We start from the raw sequence: 22,026 nt of genomic DNA, 5'->3' as shown, positions 1-22,026 counted from the left end.
AGGATTTCCAAAGTCGAGGGGCAGAGCAACTTAAAGCCCTGCACCCCATGGTAATAAGACGAAATGAAGGAACAGAAAGAAGAAGAGAAGAGGAGGATCTGAGGTACCGGGATGGGATGGAGATCTTTACCAAGTCAGAGAGATATGGTGGGGAGAGAGAATGAATAGCCTTAAATGTGTAAAGGAGTATGTTAAAAATTAATACGGAGTTGAACCGAGAGCCAGTGAAGCTGCTTCAGGATAGGGATGATGTGGTGAGAGGGAGTCCTAGTAATAATACGGGCAGCAGAGTTCTGGACACGTTGAAGCTTGTTGATGAATTTTTGTGGCAGGCCAGATAAGTGAGTTACAGTAATCAATCCGAGAGGTAACGAAACTATGGACGAGAATAGCAGTGGCATGTGGAGTGAGGCGATTGATGATACGGAGTTGGAAATATGCTGAGCGAGTGATATTATTGATGTGAGAGTTAGAGGATAATGTACTGTCAAGAATGACGCCCAAACTTTTCACAGAGGAAGAGCGGGAGAGTTACTGTTATTGTAATTTATTAGAAATCTGTTTGTGTGTATCTTTTTATGCATTTATAGTGAAACATTTCAAGGGATCCCTTGAAATGTTGTCCCTGTTTTGCTAGTCACTATACAGTAGTTACAACTTAGAAAATATCAACTCATATGTATTATAGCTTATATATAGGTTTATAGGTAGTCCACCTACCCAAAGTCTGAGGCTTAGGGTGTACCTTAAGTCAGAGCATGAAGAAATGTTCCTAGTTAACACAGAACAGTAAGAAAATCTCAAATATATATAATTACTGCCTTTGTTGTAAACTCTAAATGGATTTGCCTGGATTTTTAGTTTGTTGTGAGAAACAGACTATTACGCCTAATCATTTCCATGCGAATGGAAAAAAACAAAACAAAAACAAAACAAATGGTTGGGAAATTTTTCACAAATCAATATCCAAAAGCGTCTACACAGCAACTGTACTCAGATTCCTGTGACGTATACACACTGAGTCATCGTGATTAAGCACTTTTAATGCCAGATTCATTTAAAAGTATAGGGTTTATCCTTTAGCCAAATCGAAACAACCATATTCATCATTTTAAAATTCACTGAGGAATAGATCTGATAAAGGTATGTACAGCATATTAAGATACTTTGGGGATGGCTTACATGTCCTGAATAAGATAAAGAGATGGAGTCTGATGGAGGAAATATTTCTACAGAATAATCATTTTCATTTTTGATACTTTATGTACAATTTTCTAATAATACAGTTTTGTGTGTACTGAGGTATTTTCATAGTGTTTTATTGCTTCTTTTCCTGAAGGGATGGTTTGAAATATTCCTCCATCACTTGTCATTTTCAGCTAATGATAAATATATTAGGTTTAGGTGTGTTGTGTTAGGTTTAACACAGATTTAACCACTGTATGCTATTAACTGTTTAATCTAAAATGCAAATTATTACCAGTAAACTGGTAATAATTTTGGCTCAGGTCTGATTACTGGCAGACATGTTGAATCAATAAATCACTTAAATAGAACTAGTCTGACAAAGTGAAGCAGGCTAAAATTACTCACAAATAGAATAGAATAGATTTCAACTTTATTGTCATTGCACATGCACAGGTACAGGGCAACGAAATGCAGTTTGCATCCATCCAGAAGTGCTTTAGTGATATAGATATATTACAATATATATGAGCAATAATATAGATATGTAAGCATATTACAGAAATGGGTCTATTATGGTATGTTATAATGTACACGGTATGAAGTATGTTGTGAATATTCTTTAACTATAAGTATGTACAGGCTATGAACAGGATATAAATATGAAAAACTATACAGAATATGAAATAAATAACTTTACAGAAATCTGAGATATACAGCTATACAGAAATGGGAACTATGCAAGTTGTAAACAGTTGTAGGGTTAAAAATTATCGTATGTACAGAATGATTATTTACACAGAGCTATACAGTAGTGCAGTTAAGATAAGTGAGATATGTGGATAATTTCTACAGAGGCTATATAAAGTACTAGTGGTTGTGAGTGGTGGTTCAGTCCATGTTATTATTGTGTTTGAGGGTACAGTTGTCCATTGTGGGTGTCTGTATGTTCAGTCCATGTGTTAACGTGGGTCAGATGTCAGGAGGCAGAGTTCAGGAGTCTGACAGCTGTGGGGAAGAAGCTGTTCCGGTACCTGGTGGTCTTAGTCCGGAGGCTCCTGTAGCGCCTCCCAGAGGGCAGGAGGGTGAAGAGTCCATGTGATGGGTGACTGGGGTCTCTGATGATTTTCCCAGCCCTTTTCAGACACCGCTTCCTGTAGATGTCTTTTATGGCAGGAAGTGATGCTCCGGCGATGCGCTGGGCAGTTTTCACAACCCTCTGCAACGCCTTCCGGTCCGAGGCAGAGCAGTTCCCGTACCAGACTGTTATACAGTTGGTCAGGATGCTCTCGATGGTGCAACGATAGAAGTTCACCAGGATGTCTGTTCTTCCTCAGAATCCTCAAGAAGAAGAGGCGCTGGTGAGCCTTCTTGACCAGCTTGGAGCAGTTGGTCGTCCAGGTGAGATCCTCGGAGATGTGGACTCCCAGGAACTTGAAGCTGCTCACACGCTCCACAGCCGTCCCTTTAATGTGGATGGGTGGATGTGGGTCAGCATTCCTCATTTGTGTTACCACAAATGAAAAAAAAAAGGCATGAGTAGATATGATAGAAAGCATACATGAAGGGTTTTATCCAAAATCCACAACCGTGATACTGTAAGTTTCTTGTGTGACACCCTGGTAATGAGATACCTTTTTATAGGCCATCAGGTTGGACTGTACCAGCTGATATTAATTTGTACTAAGGGGTTAGGGTTAAGTATTTGTTCAATACTTTTCTCATTATTACACACAACTTTACTGAATGACATTTACTCATGTAAAACGCTGTATGCTTAAATGTAAAATTAACGCAATTTAAATTTTCCAAGAGAAAGAACTGAAAGACTGAATGTCCTGAGTGTGTTAAGTTACATGCAGTATAATCTAGTGAGTATGTTTAAAATAATAGTCTTCACTAAATTAAAGAGAAACATAGGTTTGTTGTCAACATCATTTAATTTAATGTAGCTAAAGTTCAATATATAACAACTGACTTGCACCCTGTACATTTGTTGTCATAGAAGTTATCTTAATTGTCAACCGACTCGCCCATCAGGTGTTAACAACCCAGAGCTGATGCAAACTGGGTGAGCCCAACTATCATGGGAGGAGTGGCAGAGGTGCATACAGTTTGCATTTACTGTGGTCAACCAGGTCATTTCATTGCTTCTTGCCAAGAGGCCAGACATCCAGTAAAGCTGGAGATACTGGTGGGTGGCTTATTACAAACTGCACTTTACAGCCTTACTCTTCCTGCCACACTCTGTTACAATTATGACTCTATCACCTCTGCAAGCCTTAGTTGCAGCTGAACAAAACCTTTTAGACTCTACACTTACTGAACAAGTCTGCATTCCATTAAACCACTCAAATAACCTATCACTGCTTCAGCACTAAACAGTCATCTTCTAGCCATCATCACCTATCAGAACTAACAACAGTCCCCCAAGAATATCCAGGTAGTATTTAGCATATGACTGTTCAATTGACCTCCTCCCTGGCGCTCCACTACCCACCAGCAAACTCCCTCTGTGGAAAAATAAAAGGGAATCATCATCAGTGAAACTCCATCCATTGGTCACGTTACACCTGGCCTTCAGCAGCTGCATGTATCTCTACGTCTGACTATAGAGTAAGTGTGAGGCAGGAAAATATCCCCATAGCATTAGTACACAATTAACTAAAAGAAGGAATATGAAGCAAAACATTTGATCTCTGATCCAATAATAGCCTATAATAGCCTTATCACCAACCTGAACAATGTTGGAAAATAAGCAAATAAATAATTGTAAAGTGGCTGGTTTGATTCACACTAGAGTAACTTGTCTTAGAGATGTTTACTATGTTTTGAATGGACTAGGCCTATTTTTAAAATTAAGCCAAAGATACTGTATATTTACATGTAATGTAATGACAGAAGTGACAGTTTGAACATTTTCAGCAACGTAATGAACTCAGGAATGAAAGACATTGTGCAGTGGTGCCATCTAGCGGTGAGATTAATATTACAGGAATCCTAAAACGAGAAAAACATACGATTTGTTGTTGATTGTTGTTGCTATTAATTAAATCAATGATTTTTACACAGCTGTACATGAAAATATTATAATTAATACAGAATGTTGAAAACTAACTCACCAAAAAACAAAATCTAGCAAAGATACATTAAACTGTCACTTCATTTGAATCGCTCAGGTAATTAAACTTGAAATTCATATTTGCAAATCTAAAGATTGTACAATTTTTTTTACATTCCTGCATTTTTTCTGTGCAGTCCTGTGAAAGGAAACCTTTTGAATCACTGTTTTGTTGTAACAAGAGTAAAAAGCATCTTTTAGTTATTGTATTTATTTTGAACCTTTAAAGCAGCTTGTGGTAAATATAACAGACACTCTGTCACGGTCCTCAGTCGGTGACCCAGTGTTTTGTATTATTATTGTTATGAATTGAACTTAAATTTGTTATGATTTTTCATTGCTAGTCTCTTGGTTTTTGTTTCTGTATTTCTAGTTCTGTAAGCTCTTTAGCATCTCCTTATTTCCAGTCTTTACCTTTTGTTAATGTGCCTTCCCTCTGTTCACTGTCTTGTCTCTCTGTGCCTTTACTGTGGGACACAAATTTCTTGTTTTCCAGTTTCCTGAGACCTTACTTTTTTTAGCTTCTAGTTATTATGCTTTATTTTCTGTTACCCCTATTTCAGCTCTCTAGAGCGTAAGCTCGTTTAGTTCATCCCTCTGTGTCCTGCAAGTCCTGCATTTGGCACCTATCTCCTTCCTTCCACACAGCTGTAGCCTTTACACACAGTTACTGAATTTGACTCATTTAAAATTTTAAAGGTAAACAAAATAATAACCACTGACCAAATTTAAAAAAGCAAAACAAAACAAAAATAATATTAATAATGATAACAAAAAAACGCATTACAAAACTTAAATCTTCAGATAAAATGAACTGTTTTCATTTTGTTTATATCTATGTAAAAATGAAATATTTCTAATGCTCTGCTTTTTCCTTTAAATGTGGTGTCATATCATGATAAAAAAATTACTTGAAATGTGTATTGAAACAGAAAACATAAACCTACAATATATTTTTCACTACAGTTAACATTTTAATAACAGAACAGTGGTTTCTAGAATATATTTTTCATTTCATTATTGTTTAATCCACAAAACTTCTTTTAGTTCTTTAAGAAAATGTCTTACAGTGAAATAAATACAACTAAATCTTTTTTTTTTTTTTTACATCTTGAATCCTGTCTGGCAGCTTTGGCAATCAGAATTATGATCTCAGTGTCAGTCACTGTCATTTATTCAGCACCAGTGTTTTGATGGGTATCAGTACATCAACACTGAAATGGTTTAACTGTAAATAATAGCAAGAATAAAACAAAGCAGATCGCAACAAAACTTGTACCATGACTTCATATATTTGAGTATGTTTGCCCTTTATGTTTACCTGGTTGTTGAATGTCCCTGACAGGCAAAGATGAAGACAAAGTGGCTAGAGGACAGCAGCCCTGAATCCCTCCAACACCCTCCCGAAAAAACATATTGGACCACATGTGGTGCTCTGCTGGCGAGAAGCTCCAGCCCTCAGCCCTCCACCTCTGGCTTCCAGCATAGACGACCCAAGTATGCCAATCAAGAGGTGAGTAGAAAGCATATTCATAAGCTCATAGACAATGTAAATGTTTTGACATCTTCTAAATCCTACAAAAACAAGAACTGAGCGGTGAAAAAATACAAACTGGCATTGTAGACAAGCCAAGAGTTTTGACACACATTACTCCATCTCTAACAGGTAAACACTGCCCAGCCAGTGAGGAGGTCAAGCCCCCAGCCCTCCACCTCTGGTTTACACTTGAACCGTGACTGGAGAGCAAGGAGATCCAGCCCTCAGCCCTCCACCTCTGCCTTCAAGCGTGGGAGAGAGGAGGCTGACCAGGAAGAGGTGAGTAAGCACAATGCTGTAAGCATCAGTGGTGGATATTTCAAGAAAAAAAAATACTGTCATGTATTCACTGTATTCACTTCAGCTTTAAATGTTTGTCCTCTGATCTCTAATGACTGAAGCATTTTTAACCTGTTTGTTCCTTTTCGTTACTGCAGCAGGAACGCCAAAGATTCCGGAGCGGGTACTACAGAGTCCAGACTGACATCGATGGGTCCCGCCCCACCGTGCGCTTCCCTTATTGTTTTCTACCAAAAATTGTTAATGTTAATATTGTATGTACTGGGTATGGTGTCGGGGTGGTGGAACAGGTCTTCATTTACACCACAGATGGAGTATTTCTCACTCACTCAAGGGCAGTCTCCATTAGAGAGTCTTTAAGTGGCAAATCCATCAGCCACACATTTCTTTTCACATTTCTTTTTCTTCCTACCTACATAGTTACTGCTAAGTTTAAGATATAGAGTAGTAATGATAAGTTATTCGAAATGTACTAATAGTACGCTCAGAATATCTCACCATCTCTTTTTGTTAACTTTAAAAAAAGCTTTTAGTATTTAAGATACAGTAGTGATAAGTTTAGATTTAGATGTTCTGTCAATTCTGTTATAATCCTTCATTTACAATAAATTTTTGACTTTTCATGTTATGACATAAAACAAACAAAATAAAAACCAACTAATCTAATGGACCAGTTTTAGATTTTTATTGATTTGATGGGATGTTTCCAAAGGGTCGCGCCTATCTGTCTTTTAATGTTTTGTTTTATGTTTTCATTTATTTTATGTTTTTTAAGGTTAATAAAAAATTGCTAAAAGATTCAGTAAAGCCTTAACATTGTTTGCATTAAACTAATTCATTGTTTGGATTTTGAGAATATGGTTTCACTTCTTTATCAATCTGCAAACTGCCACTAATGAAAGAAAGCTCATGCTCAAACCATTATCTGCCCTGGTTTATTGATGAGTTTTGTTGTATTGCTAGTTCATTTTTCTCTCGCTCTCACAATGATGTGCGGTCATTCATTGACAAATGTACAAAGTAGAGAATGCCGCCGCCCGGTACACATTGCACCTGACCCCTATGGCGCCTCCTGCAGGAGGATAGGCCCATGTCCCTTTTTCAGGCTGTGCCCGGCCGGGTCCCAAGGACTAAGGCCCGGGCACCAGACACTCGCCCTCGGCCACCCTCCCTGGGCCTGGCTCCAGGGCAGAGCCCCGGTAACACTATCCTGGGCAGGGTGAACTGTTCCCTTGATATTGTATTCATAGGGGTCTTCTGAACCTTTGTCTGGTTCCTCACCCAGGACAAAGCCAGTCTAACCACATCACTCATCAAAGTGACTTCAGTCTCACTGACCTCCCAGCTCATTGTTCCTTCAGTGGTGCTGGTTTCAGTCATTATGCAAATGTACTGTTTATAAGGTTGGGGAAACCTGCAGTCACCTGAGACTGAAGACGTCACTTGGATGAGTGATAAAATGTTTCTCCCACTGAAAACGCTATGTCCAGATGAACAGAATCAGCTTTTGGGGAGTTTTTCATCTGTCCATTCTGGTGCAAAAACAATAATGACATTTATGTTTTGTGAATTGATCTGTTTTAATACAACTTTGTAATGGGACTTGTGATCAAGGCCTTTGTTATAAGCCAGGCAGATATCAGTGTCTTTAATTTTCTTTATAAATAATTCTAGACCATTTCTCTCATAATCATCATCAGCATAAAGGAAGGCAACCCATTTCCAGTTGAACTCCCTCAAAATGCTAAAAATCAGGTCTGCTATGTCTTTATTGGGATGCATTGCTCTCAAGAAAGATGGAAAAATCTGTTTTCTTGAAAAAATTGAACTGGTAGCTTCATAACTGACCTGTTAAAGAAGTAAAAGAGAAATGTCAACATAATCAGTCACAGTAACATAAATCTATATTGTATAAGTCCCAACCACTGCTATCACTTCGGACAAATTCTTGTGTGGTTCTTCCAGAGGTCGGATTAAACCAACTATTAAAAAATAGGTTAAAAGCCCCTGGGAAATTGATAGTATCTGTGCAATGGTCAAATATTTCATAGCCAAGAGACACATTTGGCAGTAGTTTGGTAGTATTGTTGATTTCTTCTGCAGAGAGATGAAGAAGAGTGATAAATTCAGTTTTAATACTTATTAAACACAGTAAATAATTGAAATTTTGGGCATCCCTCAACAGTTATGATCAATTAATATAGGAAGATGGCTGTAGTGAAAGATGTAGCTATACAAAGTGAACAAACTGGGTGGGTGGCTCCAGCAGATCCAGGCAACAACATTCGAGAACTCTGTGCCGAAGAGCGCAGGACTAGGAAGATACTGTGTAGGACCCTCAAGCTCCCAATCCTCTGATATAGGACCTGAGCCTGAAGGGTAGACCACCTGCAGGGCGGAGACTTTTTTTTTTTTGTCCTGGTCCAGTCCTCCTTCTCTGCAGTGATGAATGTAATGTGTTACTGTAATCACATTTTTCAATAATATAGAAATGTAATGTGTTGTATTACTGTATTAAATTCAGTAATTACATTACAGTTACAATCAGGAGTTATGCGGACACTAGAATTACAAAGGATCCTAAATATCGGCACTCCAAGCTGACAGAAAGAAAAATCAAATAACATTTTTTCAACCTGTGCACTTAAGCTACAGTCAGTTGTTTTCAGTTCATGTGCAGGAGGAGGAAAATTGTAGAACAGTGATGAGGACAATACTTTTATTTTTATTTCACAAAAGGACAAGAGTACAATTATAAGTTGCAAACTTCATCCAAGAAAGAAACAACTGCATGAAACTGATAACTCAACTTCAGCTCTTTGCAAGATTTAAACAGAATTCTACCACAAAGCTAGCCAAGAATCCAGAAAGATGTTAAAGCTGATTGCGTGGCAGCCCCAGCCCAGGAGCCAGAGCCTGATCTTTAACAGATAACAAAAGGCAGCGATGAGCAGTCAGGCTTGCAGCCTCCGTTTCTACCTGCTCATGTTTATACAGTAAAATTACTGAAATATTGAAGTGTAATAAATGCATTAAAAAAGGAAAAACAAGAACAAAAATAAAGAACAGTAGTGTCCACTGATGAACCAAACATTTAGACATAGGAAACCTGTACATGATAAATTTATAAAATATTTTTAATGTAATCTCATTATCCTCCAACATCAAAATAAGTCAGTTCCTATTCCTATTATATGTTCAGGTATTTCTTTACCACTTATCTATTAAAGATCGATTAACTTAATTCTTTTCATGTTTTTAATGATATTTAATATAAACAAAATAATATTTGTTACACAAAACTTTTAAATATATATTTTAAAGACCAACATTTAGATCATTGTGTATGTGATGTGAAGTTATTCTTTGAAACAATCACCACCCTATCCTCTTTTAAAGAGGACCTATTATTACCAGAATACAGAGACTGAAATCCTCTGTCTATATCAACGAATATTTACTCGAGACATCTCCTGGTTAATTGATTTGGTATAACTCTGAATGAGACCATGGAAGTACTGCTGTGTGTTTTTGTGAGATTGAAAAATCACAATGTAACATTTGGGAAAGAAATACCACAGCAAAAAGCAGTAGAGACTGGAGAGCACTGCCAGGCTCTGCAGAGGCTGAATGTGCTTCCCATGATAAAGGATTCTCCCAGTGGCAAAGATGATCCAGGTGAGCATCAGCAGGAGGAGACAAAAGGTTATTGCTTTGGCTTCATTATAATTTTTTGGGAGGTCTTTTCCCATATAAGAGAAAACAAAGCAAAGAGCACACAATGATAAAGGTAAAACCAGAGAAGCAGATGCTGCTTTAAAATCAGTCTCACAGTAAAGTATAATTTTTCTTGAGTTCCAAGACATGTCAATGTTAGGTCTTGGGGGGGCATATGTAAAGTTAATAAGAAGAAAGATTGCCTGGGTCACAAACACCACAGCAATGAACATCCACTGCCCGTGATATTTCATCCACCAGCTGTACAGCACTGGGAACTTGGTAGCTGTTTTGAAAATGCACACAATTAGAAATGCACGTACAACAAAGCATGCTAAGCAAATGGTGAAGAATAAAAAAAATGGTAAATATCTTAAGATACAAAAAGCATCTGTTGGTTTGCCAAAATAAAAAAATACACTAAGACTAGACAGACTGAGACAACCTAGAATCAGAAAGCACATTGGTCCTCCAGCAGATTTGACAACAGGTGTGTCGTAGTTAAGGGCAAAGAGAACAGACAAGGCCAGTGAGATGAACACCAAGATGAAGGCACCAACCATGATCCCTATAGCCCAAATGTCTGTAAATGGTGTATACACCACCACCCGCAGACTGCATGATGTACTTCCTTCTTCAGACCATTCTGTGTCTTTACAGGTGATGCACTTGGAGGGATTGTCTGTTTCACAAGAGAGATGGGCAGAAAAGAAGCATATGGTCATCTTTAAAGTAGACCCATGATACCTTTCTCCATTGAGAGTTCATACATGTATGTTTGTGTTTGTATTTAAACACACAATTATTAGTCATTTAGTTAGTCATTAGTCGTCAGTAGTCAGTTATCAGTAGTCGCAAGCACAAGATTTTGTAAAGTTCAGACTGATCAACTTGTAAGCACAGCTTATGATTGAAAAACTAGATCTACTATTGTGCCCTTAAATAAGCAAATATTTAACGTATTGTTTAACAAATGTTTATTTCTTCTGATGTTTGTCCCATCCATTGTCATGTTACAGTTCTCATGACCTCCGTGATGGCAAGCGGTAGAAAAGGTGTCCATCGGCACAAAATTTTAGTTATGGAAATTATATGTGGTACAGCCAATCAGAAAGCAGGCTTAGAGGAAGAGATAACATCATATTGTTGATGAACTGAGCCGTACCAACATTCAAGCAAAGATTGTGAACCATGCAAAATTGCTTTAAAAATAACAAGAATTTAAAAATTAAAGCTTCAAAGGTGTTTATGTCTGTTTTAAACTACAAACATTTGACCTGTGATACACTATGCTCTCTAAAGATCTTCCTTCACGTTAAACCTGCCCTGTACTTTACAGTTTGCACCTTAGTGTAAATCTATCACGACTAATAATTGGCTGCTTTTATATGAGCGGTGACTGGAACAAAAATGGAAGACTATGGCTTAGTCTATATGAAGACAATAATAGTCTTTAAAAAGCATAACTTTAACTTCCATTACAAGTGACAGCACTACTTTCACTCTTTTTCTACTGTCATTCAAAAACAGTTTACCTGTGCTGTTGATATAAGTCCCACGTGGACAAATTGTGCAACTGAAGCAACACTTGTGGATTCCAAGTTGTGTTTTCTTGTAGCCTATTTTACATTCTTCAGAACACACTGAAGTTGGTACCTACACAAGAATATTGGGTGTAAAAAGGTCAGAAGAAGATACTGCACTTCCGTACCATTTACTGTAACGGTAAATTACGGGGAAAGTACCAGTCATTAAATATATTCACACAGGTTTTTTGAATTTCTAAAATTGTTTTGTAACATGTAAAAGTATTTGCCTGTTATATCTAGACAGCCATGCAAATCACCTTATGAACACCTACAACTGGTAGCTGCCGTGTGCTTATATCTAGGTAGAAGTCTAAAAAACTAAATTGCTAAAACTTAATTTTATTATTAATCTTTGTGTTGAAAAAACAAATAAAATAACTTATTACTACTACGTACTTGTGCACTTGTATGCCACTGAATTTTGGTGTCGTTGATGAAGAAATGGAATGATGGATAACAAGTATAATAGCCCACTTCCTGCACATCACCACTGGGGCCCCAAAAAACGACTGAGTGGGATCCAAACATGGGGTCACCATTCTCATCAAACTGAATGGTTTGGTTTAAAAGGGTAAAATTTGTCTTCCTCAACTCTGTAAGAACCTGATGTTGGAACACAACAGTAACACTGAGTTCACAATGACTGAGGTTTGGACAAACACAATTTGCTTAACCTAATAATTCTGTCGTTTTTATTATTATTAGGTTTAACTAACTCTGAGATTCCAGTTAGCTTATCACATACTTCATATACACTATCACTGGTTTTACTACGGATAAGAACAATTATTCACTCTTAGATCATTTTCAAAAAGTAAAGTGAGAAATGATCAAATAATTAGAATGCTTACCATATGGGGGTAGACTGTAATACTGTCTTTACATCCATCAGCTCCACATTGTAACATATTGTGTAAGGCATGAGCAATGGAATACACGGCAGAATAAACAGGAAAAGAGAACGATGGATCTGCATCAATGATTTCCTCAGCAGTCAGGCTACTGCAGTTGCAAACCTGATTACAAAACTTCTGTTGCTCTGCATTTTCACAGTGGTTCTTGGCCTTGAAAGAATGAATGAACTCACTAAAACCAGGTATTGACATCTTAGGCTGAGCAACCCCAAGTACAGTGCCAATATTTTTGCTTCCTTGTATCTGGTCTATTATTTTTTTGCTTAGGGACCATGTATCAGTTGCTATCCACACCTTGTTTGTAACATTTTGTCTTTTTACTGACTCCATGAGTTCTTCAACAGTCCATTCAGGTGCAAAAACAATAATGATATTAATGTTTTTTGCATCAATCTGTCTAAACATTAGACTGTAATCTGTATCTTGATCAAGGCCTTTGCTATATGCAAGGCAGATGTCAGTCTCATTAATTGCTTTTAAAAACAAGTCCAGGCCATCTGTTCCATAATCATTATTAACATAAAGAAAAGCAACCCATTTCCAGTTGAATCGCTTGACAATACTAACAATGCCTTTTATGACCTCTTCATTGGGATGCACTGTTCTTAAGAAAGAGGGAAAGGTCTGTTTTCTTGAAAAGATTGAACTGGAAGCTCCATAACTGACCTGTTAAGAGCAACAGAGAAAATGTCATTGTGATCATTAACAATAACCAATCATTTATACTCCTGAAACTTGTATTATTTTAAACATGGAAAACATCATTTCTTGATTTAACTTTTGTAAAGACTATTTTTTAATAAAAAATATTGATCTGGTTTAAAAAATGTCAAAGTACATAAGGGCTCATAGGTTTACCATTGGAATGAGATTCATCATGAACAGTGGGGCTACAGCTCGTGCCTGAGGGCTTGTATAGGTCCCGACCACTGCTATCACTTTGGATAAATTGTGTGGTTCTTCCAGAGGGCGCATAAAGCCATTATCAGAGATTAGGTTTAAAGGTCCTGGGAAACTCACAAAATCTGTGCAGTGGTCAAAGATTTCATAGCCAAGTGACACATTTGGCAGTAGCTTGGTAGAATTGTTGATTTCTTCTACAGAGAATCTCATCATTTGAAACCTTCGATAACTGGACAGAATAAAAGGTGCACTGTGGGCAGATGAAGGACAGTAATAAATTCCGTTGCAATGCTTGTAGTAAATATGTGCAATTTTGGACATCCCTAAATAATTATGATCATCTAAAATAGGATTTCTAGCTAAATGACCATGTCAGCAGTGCTGACTTTAAAAAATAAATATTAATAACACAGCAATTCATTTCACTGGTTTAAGATTTCTATTACCAGTTTAACCAGCGTCAAGTAAACTTTTTCTGTTTTTATTAGTTTTATCACAAGAAAGTACCCAACAGAGTTTAACTAACCTGGAGCAGTCAATGGCTTCTGGTCTTTGATGAAGAAGAGAGTCATTCAGCTGATGAATATTAAAAAGTCCACCTATCAAATAATCTCCTTCCACCCAAAACTCAGATGTTGAAACAGTGTATTGAGCCAAAGCATGTAGAAAACACCCCAGTATACAGTGATAGACAACAATGCTCTTCATTCTCAAAACAAGAAGTATTTACCAGTCTACGGTGAGCCTTAACACTCTGTCTGATGTTATGAGCCGCTGGTAATGCTGGAGCCTCTGAGGAATATCTATCATTGAAGGATTCACAAATCAGTATGCAAAGATCAGCAGCTAAATGGCAACTTTGTCTCATTAATCTGATAATGCTGGACACAACTCAAAAGATAACAATGAATTTCCTTATTTTATAGAGGTGACCAAATATATTCAGATTCCAGTCATATGTGCCATTAACTTAAAAAAGAAAAAAATTACAAAGAAAGAGCTGTACAAAAATACATTTTGATTACGATAAACAGAAATGCACTGGACCTCTCCAACTGTCTTTAGTTGCAAGGCTACCCTTTTCCATGAATACTTATAAAATATGAAGCCAAGATTCAAATGCACTGTTCAAAGGGACACAGCCTCTTTAATAGCATTTGGAGTGAAAAAATTACACTTAAGTTATTAAAATCAAGTTTCTGTTTGTAACTGTAGCACAAGAAAATAACATGCAATTCCATGAAAAACATTTAATTTATCAGATCTGGAACCCAATTTAGCAGTTTTACTTCCATAAACTTCAACTGAAATAGTTTTTCACACTCAAACAGTATGGTGGTGGATGAAAAAAAAAAAAATCTTAAAAAAAAAAAATTATATTTTAAAATATATATATTTATATACACACAAACCCAGACAACCCTTTGAAGCACAAACTTTTTACAGGAAATTTTTTGATCCCTTACTACAGTGCTGATCAACGTTTAATAATCACAGATTTGCAGCATTTTGAAAAAAAAAAAAAAAAAAAAAAAAAAAATCAACTGGTTCATAGAAAAGTATGTGATCGCCACCCACTTCATCCATTTCTTTTAATAAAAGCTCTCAATCTCTGTTTTCTTATGTTTCCTCTGAAAAAGAAAGAGAACAACAGTTTGCTTGGAATGACTACATTTACCACAACTCTTAAAAGATTTTACACAGAATGTGAAAGACAACAACAGCCAGTCTACAAATTCCAAATGAGCCTCAGTCTTTGAAACAAAGATTGCTAAATATTTCAAAGAGATGGGGTCATTGAAATAAACTTGCTTGATTGACTGCTCTCAAATAAGCCACATTATGAATTTATCTGGAATACTGGTTATGCACTTTAGGACACATTAGGTTTTGAATAAATACCCACTTAACGGTCTAAAAATCTGAGGTAAAGCAAATTCATTGACTTGCCATTTCATGTTAATTGCTCAGTCACCCAATTTATCTCCCTGGGGTAATTACACCCAAAATGATTTCCATCCCAGTTTCCCAGTAGTTAAACTCTACGAAGGCGGAAAAGTAGAAATAAGTTATTTAAGAATGACTGCAGACTACAGGCAACTACGTTATCTGGGATTAGTGACACTCTCCTTGAATTACAAAATTATACAGGGTAGCTAACAAATCAAATGGACAATCAAAGTTTTTAAACATTGTGCTGGCTGGATGTAATTCATTTTATAGATTAACAGGAAGTTTTTTGTTTTTTTTGTTTTTTTTTTGGGGGGGGGGGGCCTTCATGAAAGAATATTCACGTAAAAAGCAGCCAATTTTTCCAGGTATCTTTATTTAGAACAAAGGACAAGCGCCAGAGATATTTAAGTCAGAGCAGCAGGATATTCTCATCACGAAGATGAAAATTTTTAATTTGAAGACTCTTGCATTTCCATCTGATATCACGTTAACAACTTTATCATATTTTTGTAAATGAGAAATTACATGAATTAAAAGTTAGTGAATTTTAGAGAGGGGGTGTACTGGAATAAACCAGTGGAAACAAAGCATAACAAAACAACAACAAACAAAAAAAAAAATCACTCATTTTACTGCAAATTTCTTTCAGTTTTGATGTCTTTACTGTTACTCTTTAGGGTTAGAAAGGCAAAAGGTAGCACTTAGTCCTAACTATTACTGAGTAACTGCAGATCAATCCTTGAAAAACAAAACAAAAAAAAGCCCCCAAAAAGCAAACAAACAGAAAAAAAACCCTCATTAGACAAAGGGAGTAGTTTAGATTTTTAGACTAATTTGATCCATGCTGCTCGTATCCTCGTCCAACACTGAGAACACTGTGGATCAAAACTTGTATTTTTCATGTTTTCATGTTACTGTTCAACTGACAAAAAGAAAATGCATCTCTAACCCTCATCATTCCCCAATGGCTGTGGCCAATAAATTTTAAATGCAACAAAGAGGAAGGGAGAGTGGGAGTTTTTTTAACTAGCAAAAGCTTTCCCTGTGTCTTCCTTGCCTTTGTATGTCCTCTTCCCATGTGTGAAGGGTAGGTATCTGTACTTGACCATATGCTAGAAAAGACAAGGAAGTAAAAAGGAGAGTTAGCAACACTTACTTTAAGGCTTGTGCATACACTTTTAGTGACTTAGCATATTTTACAACACATTCAGAATCACAATATAAACTGCACTGCAGATAACAACAATGACACCCTTTTCATACAATAAAGGTCCTTCAATAAAATATAAGGTTAAACCTGTGGCTCTGTCTAACCCAAAAGCAATTTGTGGACTGCAATGTTTTTATTGCACTGTAGGCACTTTCAGACCAAACTGTCATAGGGACACTGGGCAACTCACTCTTGAACAACATATCTTCAGGAACAGTAAGATTCTAACAGTAAGACTCTAACAGTAAGATTTAGTTATGCAACAGCAGGGAAGCAGTTGGTGTAGGACTATTGTTCAATATTGTTAACTGAGTTCAAAGAACTGTAATAGTGCTGTCCTTGCTTGCTGTATGTATATAAAAAAAAATGCAAGTAACCTTGGGGTGTGTGAAATGATTGTTTACAATGGCTACTCCTCTGAGATTAAAAAAACAAACAAAATCCAGCTATGTAGGCTCTAACACAATGACTTAATTGATTTATGACATAGTATGATATCATATCTTGATATAGTATCTTTATTACTAGGTGATTTTTTTTAAATTAAATACAATTATACTCTAAGATAAATGCTAAACAGACATTTATGAGTTGTGCTTTAGGCATCATTACCTTCTAATTAATGAGTTCCAGTGACTTTGGCTTCTCAGTTAGACATACTTATTGTCACAATATGTTTCAAAATACATCATGATGTCACTGGTCGGAATACTTAACTCAAGGTTTCAAATAGGGACTATGGATGATGAAAACATTCCTCCAGACCCAAAGCACCCTATTACTGTTAATCTAATGCAGCTATGATCAATATGTACTAAGCAAAGAGATGTATGTTTGTACTTACTTTAATCTGCCTCTTCATGGTGATGCAAAAGAGCATGATGAAGTACATTACAAGTATAGGCCAGAATACTGGCACATTGAAGGCATCAAAAAATGTGCAAATCATGGCGATGACGATGCCTTTTGTCGCTGAATGCCTGAAAAGAAAAGTAAACACACAGTCAGAGTCAAAGTGTTATCTTAAGCAACAAGAACAAGGAGTCCATGTACAGCCGTGTACAGAAGAACAAGATTATGTAAGTTATAAAGAGAAAGAGAATGTCTGCATATAGAGTAGACAGAGCGCTAAAACTTTTATCTGGTTAGGCTTTTGCATTTTAAAATGTTTCGTTTGAAACTAGACCGCAGGCTTGAGATTCTTTTAAGAGTAAAACAGAGTGAGACCTTTCTAATAAATAGGTCCAACACAGACTCTCTTGAGAACTGACCAGCTACATGTACTTTAATTGTATTCCACAGTATCTAAGATAATTTGTACTGATGTATTTGTTTGTTTTCTGCCTAAATCTTTTACACAGTACTAAATCACTAGGTACGGTTGGAGATTAACAAAGAGAAGGTAGTGGAAAATGCAACAAAGTGTAGTCTGACACAAATTTGAGTAGAAATCAGAAAGATGTTCTTAGCAAGACGTAATAAAATATAAGACTTAAAATCTTTAGTTTAGTCAGCAACCCTCCAAACAACAAATGAACAAATAATTTAATCCTGTAATTGTTATATCCCAATATCCACTTAACATGGGTAAGCATGTTACATTGAAAGTCAAATTGTTTTTAATCAAGCAGATAAACATGCAAAGGGAACAAAGATGATATTTTCATGCATCAGGTACATATCTGATATAAAGAAAAAGATATCAAGCAAATGTGTGTTTTCCCCCCTTTCTTCTTTAGTATATAAGAGAACACAGTATTTGTAAATGCAAATAAGATTCAAGGCCTAACACATAATTTGAAATTGGTACAGCACAGAATGGCAGAAATCGATGCTAAGTTAAGCTACCAGCAGGTGGTGAGTAAAATTTATTGCTGCTGTGAAAATAAATTAAGTTGTGGTTTTAAAAATCTGAAGAAAATGTTTGTATTTAAACTATTTTTGGAAGTCAAGGTTACAGACACAATCTTTATGTCAATGAAGTAGAAATTAATTTGAGACAATGAGGTCAAATCAAAATAAACAAAAATGACTCAAACTCTGTGTCTTTAGTTTCACCCTAAAATGCTACACCCATTTCTAAAGGAGCTTTGCTTAATATAATCTTTCAGTACACAGGTTGTTCTAAAGAAAATAATTTGCAATTTCCCTGGGTGACCATGTTGAACTCTCACCAGAATTTGAATTCAGGCAACCTTCTGATGAAAGGGCGGAACTCCTCGTTCTGCTTGGTGGGAAGGGATGGGCCCTCATCTGTAGATAATATAGGTTACTAGTTGAGTTATCCCATAACAGCAACAAGAACATCAACAACAACAACGTACACTTTAGAAATAGGACAATTTCAGTTACATACAGTAAAAATGGCTAATTCATATATTTTTTGGGAACAGTCACAACTGTACACATTCCATTCAAGGAGGTCACTTGCTCATAAACAGAGTGCTACTATAAAACCACATTTGGCTGCTCCACGCCAACTGTGCATGGTATAAAATATAAATAGTAGGAGAGCAAGAATAAATAACAGACGACAGGAATATATGCAAAACAGAAGGAAGACACACAATAGAAAGGCACGGATGAGAGAACATTTTGCAAAGTGCCTAAGAGTAGTAGTAATAGATGGCACAAAGGAAGAAACTGTTTGTGGGACTTTGTTGTCTACTGAGATGCAGTGCCCTTTCTGTATCTATATGGACTCAAGCATTTCAGTTTTGAGATACGTACTTGTAAATATGCAAGTGTACAGTAATAGTCTATTGTTCCAGTAACTATTTTAAAATCTTTCATAATAAATTGAAAGTTATATTAGAAAATTCTCAGAAAAAAAAAAACCCAGATTGGGCAATTGCTGGCTTAGACTTTTGATTAGATGCAAGTACTAAGGTCTAAATGAACAGTTTAGTAATACTCCATGAGGTAGCCTACTTCCATGTTCACATCACAAACACTACTTTAATGAGACCGAGTTGACTAACCTTCTTCAAGCAGTGAGGGATCCACTTTTGGCGACAGAAAAGCAATGAACAGGTTGAGATGGTAGATTCCCAAAGCATATGTTACTATATACCAACCCTGAAAAGGAGCATCAGAAAATAACCTTATTAAAGGACATCTTTGCTAGAGTCAGTCAAGACACATCAGTCAAGACATATAAGAACTTTATGATATAAACACCTAACGAATAGAGCAATATCCCAGTCAAAACAAGACAATAAAGGCAGAGAGATTTACTATGAAATGCATTATTTTACTTTTAATGAATAATAGCAAAATGAAATAACCTTGATCTGAAAGTAAGATACAATTGGTTAAAAACTACTAGAGGTGAATGAGGATTTCAAACCCTCTTTATAAAGAGTTGGCATTTTAAACTTGATAAAGATAGTATTTATTATAGGCCAAGCAAAAAATTTAAGTATTTAGAATTCCTCATTAACATTTTTAACTTGGCTGACTAATTGCAAATAAATCTGAAAAACACACAGAAATACACAATTACCTGTAGTAGATACACTCTGATCATGTAGACAAGAGTAAGTAGTAGAGTTCCTGCCCACCGCATTGCATAGAATGGTGTTGACTTGTCTAGCCATGACTGATAGACCTGTGACAAAAAGAAACCAGAATAAACATTGCAGAGGTGCTGAAAAACATGAAGTTCATATTTATCTGTTGTGAACATCAGTTCTGACGTACTTATATTTGCAAGTCAGTTTTAAAAATGTCTCTACTGAGATTTGGCTCAATGAATGCTAATGTTTAAAATGGTAAGTCTTTGTTTAATGACTTGGTTCAAAAAGGCATTTTAAAAAGACAGAATTTTCACAATCGGTGTATCCCTAAATTTAAACCTATTTAAAAGAATATGATATTCTTGATCTCACACATTACCTGTCCAACTCGTGTGAAAAAGGCAGCCACAACAGAAGTTTTCCCATGGATTGACTCCCCAGCACTGTCCCCTTCTGACATTCTTATTGGAAGGACAAAAAGATTTTGATTAGTGGCGTATGAACTTAATCTACTTTAATAAGAGTACTGCACAATACTCTTATTCAGCATGACCATGTCTACCAACGGCCCCAGTTGAAGATACAAAATGGAGGTGATAAATTGACAAATGACAAACTCTTCTGTGCCCATTTTGTCTTAAAGGATTTGGAAATAAATACCCAGTAAAACGAAAATTTGTGAACGATTTTACCAAGAACTGCACATTTTGGAACACACGTTTCGTTTCAGTTTGTGTAATATATACTCTGTAAACTGTGATACAAGTAAATACAATAGACATAGGCTGTCCGGAAAGACCTGTATCTGCGAGGTGCATATGTCCAGAAGAGGGGTTAATCAGAGTGATCAGATAACTATCAAGGCGCAAATAGTCAAGGTGACAAAATCTTTGTAATTTTCTTTAAATAAACAATTTAAATATGTATCTCTGTAAATTAAATCTAACCCTAGGTCCTTTAATAGAATTTTAATTGATTAGCTGATCATAAATATTCTCGGTGCGCTTGTCGGTTACTCACCAAAACAACATTTATATCCACTGTAGCCTAGGTTGATTGCTTAGATAACTACGCATTACGCGTTAGGACATTTAATGATTTGCTATTTTTATTTTAATGGGGAAAAGAACAGGACCGTGACGAGCTGTGGTTGTGCCTGGTTAGCATTAGCTGCATAACTAGCTCACAGCTTAAGGAAGGCAGGATAACATCTAGGAAGCAATATCTACCAAAATAGGCTCATTTGCAAAATGGAAAATAACTACGATGTGCACTACAACTTCAATAAGTTGTACTAGAGGTATTACTTTATCTTATATTATTTTAAATTCTTCGCGTTAGCTTAGAAATTAGCCCCGAAAGCGGTCCTAGCCGTCGAAACGTACACTACCTTTGGCCCCAGTTAACGTTTGTATGGGTGATGTAGTTTTGTTCAGCTTCATTTGACCCCCTTCAGCCGTTAGAATGAAAGTATTAGACTACATTTCCCACAACTCCAATTGGGCACATGTAAAAGTATGTAAAAAATAATTTGTAGTTTATTATTGACTACTCCTAGATTGCAAGAATTGGTTTGTGTTCACATTTAAACTACAACACCCAGCAAGGGCTTCACAAAATTGACAACTCACTTCCGGTGCTACGTTGCCAACAGTTTCACAGCTAGCTAGCACAGTTAAAATATAACCATTCTATACTAAACACCTCCATATTCAGTGAATGATGCAATCACAATCAATGTTGATTCTTCGATTCAATACCTCTTTGTGTCTCTCAGCTGTATTAGCAGTTACAGCGAAAATTGTCAATGGCAGTTCTTTCTTACCTGATACGGCCGCTGTGACACTACCCGGCTCTACCTAGCTAGCTAAACTAGCCACTTCTCGTGTAAACTGCTGTGTACACGTCAATACTTCCGCGAGGATACCACAGGCTGAGTAGCAGAAATCCGACCACCTCGATTCGCTATGACTCTTCAGACCTCAACGATCACAAACGAACCGATTTCTCGGTTCAAATAATAAAAAGTCAGCGCAGCATCAGAATGTTTCCTCTGGTTGGCCTGTTTCCTTAAACATT

General features: G+C 36.5%; 3 protein-coding genes across 6 annotated transcripts; 1 reads left to right on the top strand and 2 right to left on the bottom strand.

The window, feature by feature from the left end:
• Nucleotides 1–3,979: 3,979 nt before the first annotated feature.
• On the top strand, nucleotides 3,980–6,855 carry LOC146684178 (uncharacterized). Its single transcript, XM_085444023.1, has 3 exons — nucleotides 3,980–5,819; nucleotides 5,973–6,122; nucleotides 6,281–6,855. The coding sequence occupies exons 1-3, from the start codon at nucleotides 5,658–5,660 to the stop codon at nucleotides 6,584–6,586; spliced, it is 618 nt and encodes a 205-aa protein (XP_085300149.1). The 5' UTR covers nucleotides 3,980–5,657; the 3' UTR covers nucleotides 6,587–6,855.
• Nucleotides 6,856–8,834: 1,979 nt separating this feature from the next.
• On the bottom strand, nucleotides 8,835–14,313 carry LOC146684177 (taste receptor type 1 member 1-like). Its single transcript, XM_085443975.1, has 6 exons — nucleotides 13,793–14,313; nucleotides 13,222–13,516; nucleotides 12,301–13,029; nucleotides 11,846–12,052; nucleotides 11,396–11,516; nucleotides 8,835–10,542 (listed from the first exon to the last, which is right to left on the bottom strand). The coding sequence occupies exons 1-6, from the start codon at nucleotides 13,972–13,974 to the stop codon at nucleotides 9,590–9,592; spliced, it is 2,487 nt and encodes an 828-aa protein (XP_085300101.1). The 5' UTR covers nucleotides 13,975–14,313; the 3' UTR covers nucleotides 8,835–9,589.
• A 75-nt stretch (nucleotides 14,314–14,388) lies between these two features.
• Nucleotides 14,389–22,015, bottom strand: rer1 (retention in endoplasmic reticulum sorting receptor 1). 4 transcript variants are annotated; one of them, XM_085443987.1, is made up of 8 exons: nucleotides 21,773–22,015; nucleotides 20,327–20,408; nucleotides 19,935–20,039; nucleotides 19,411–19,507; nucleotides 18,604–18,682; nucleotides 17,274–17,409; nucleotides 16,277–16,331; nucleotides 14,389–14,897 (listed from the first exon to the last, which is right to left on the bottom strand). In XM_085443987.1, the coding sequence occupies exons 2-8, from the start codon at nucleotides 20,405–20,407 to the stop codon at nucleotides 14,887–14,889; spliced, it is 564 nt and encodes a 187-aa protein (XP_085300113.1). In that variant the 5' UTR covers nucleotide 20,408; nucleotides 21,773–22,015; the 3' UTR covers nucleotides 14,389–14,886. The 4 variants fall into 4 exon arrangements, with proteins under 4 accessions (XP_085300113.1, XP_085300110.1, XP_085300112.1 ...); XM_085443984.1 differs by having other exon boundaries at nucleotides 14,389–16,331; XM_085443986.1 differs by lacking the exon at nucleotides 21,773–22,015 and adding an exon at nucleotides 21,338–21,401 and having other exon boundaries at nucleotides 14,389–16,331.
• Nucleotides 22,016–22,026: the final 11 nt, after the last annotated feature.

Source organism: Copadichromis virginalis, linkage group LG20 (genome assembly GCF_057382275.1).
Source record: "Copadichromis virginalis isolate Kocher_CV1m ecotype Utaka linkage group LG20, C_Virginalis_male_GT1.1, whole genome shotgun sequence".
NCBI classification, from domain to species: Eukaryota; Metazoa; Chordata; class Actinopteri; order Cichliformes; family Cichlidae; genus Copadichromis; species Copadichromis virginalis.
The sequence above is the reverse complement of the archived record's forward strand: the minus strand, read 5'-3'. Positions and strand labels throughout refer to the sequence as shown.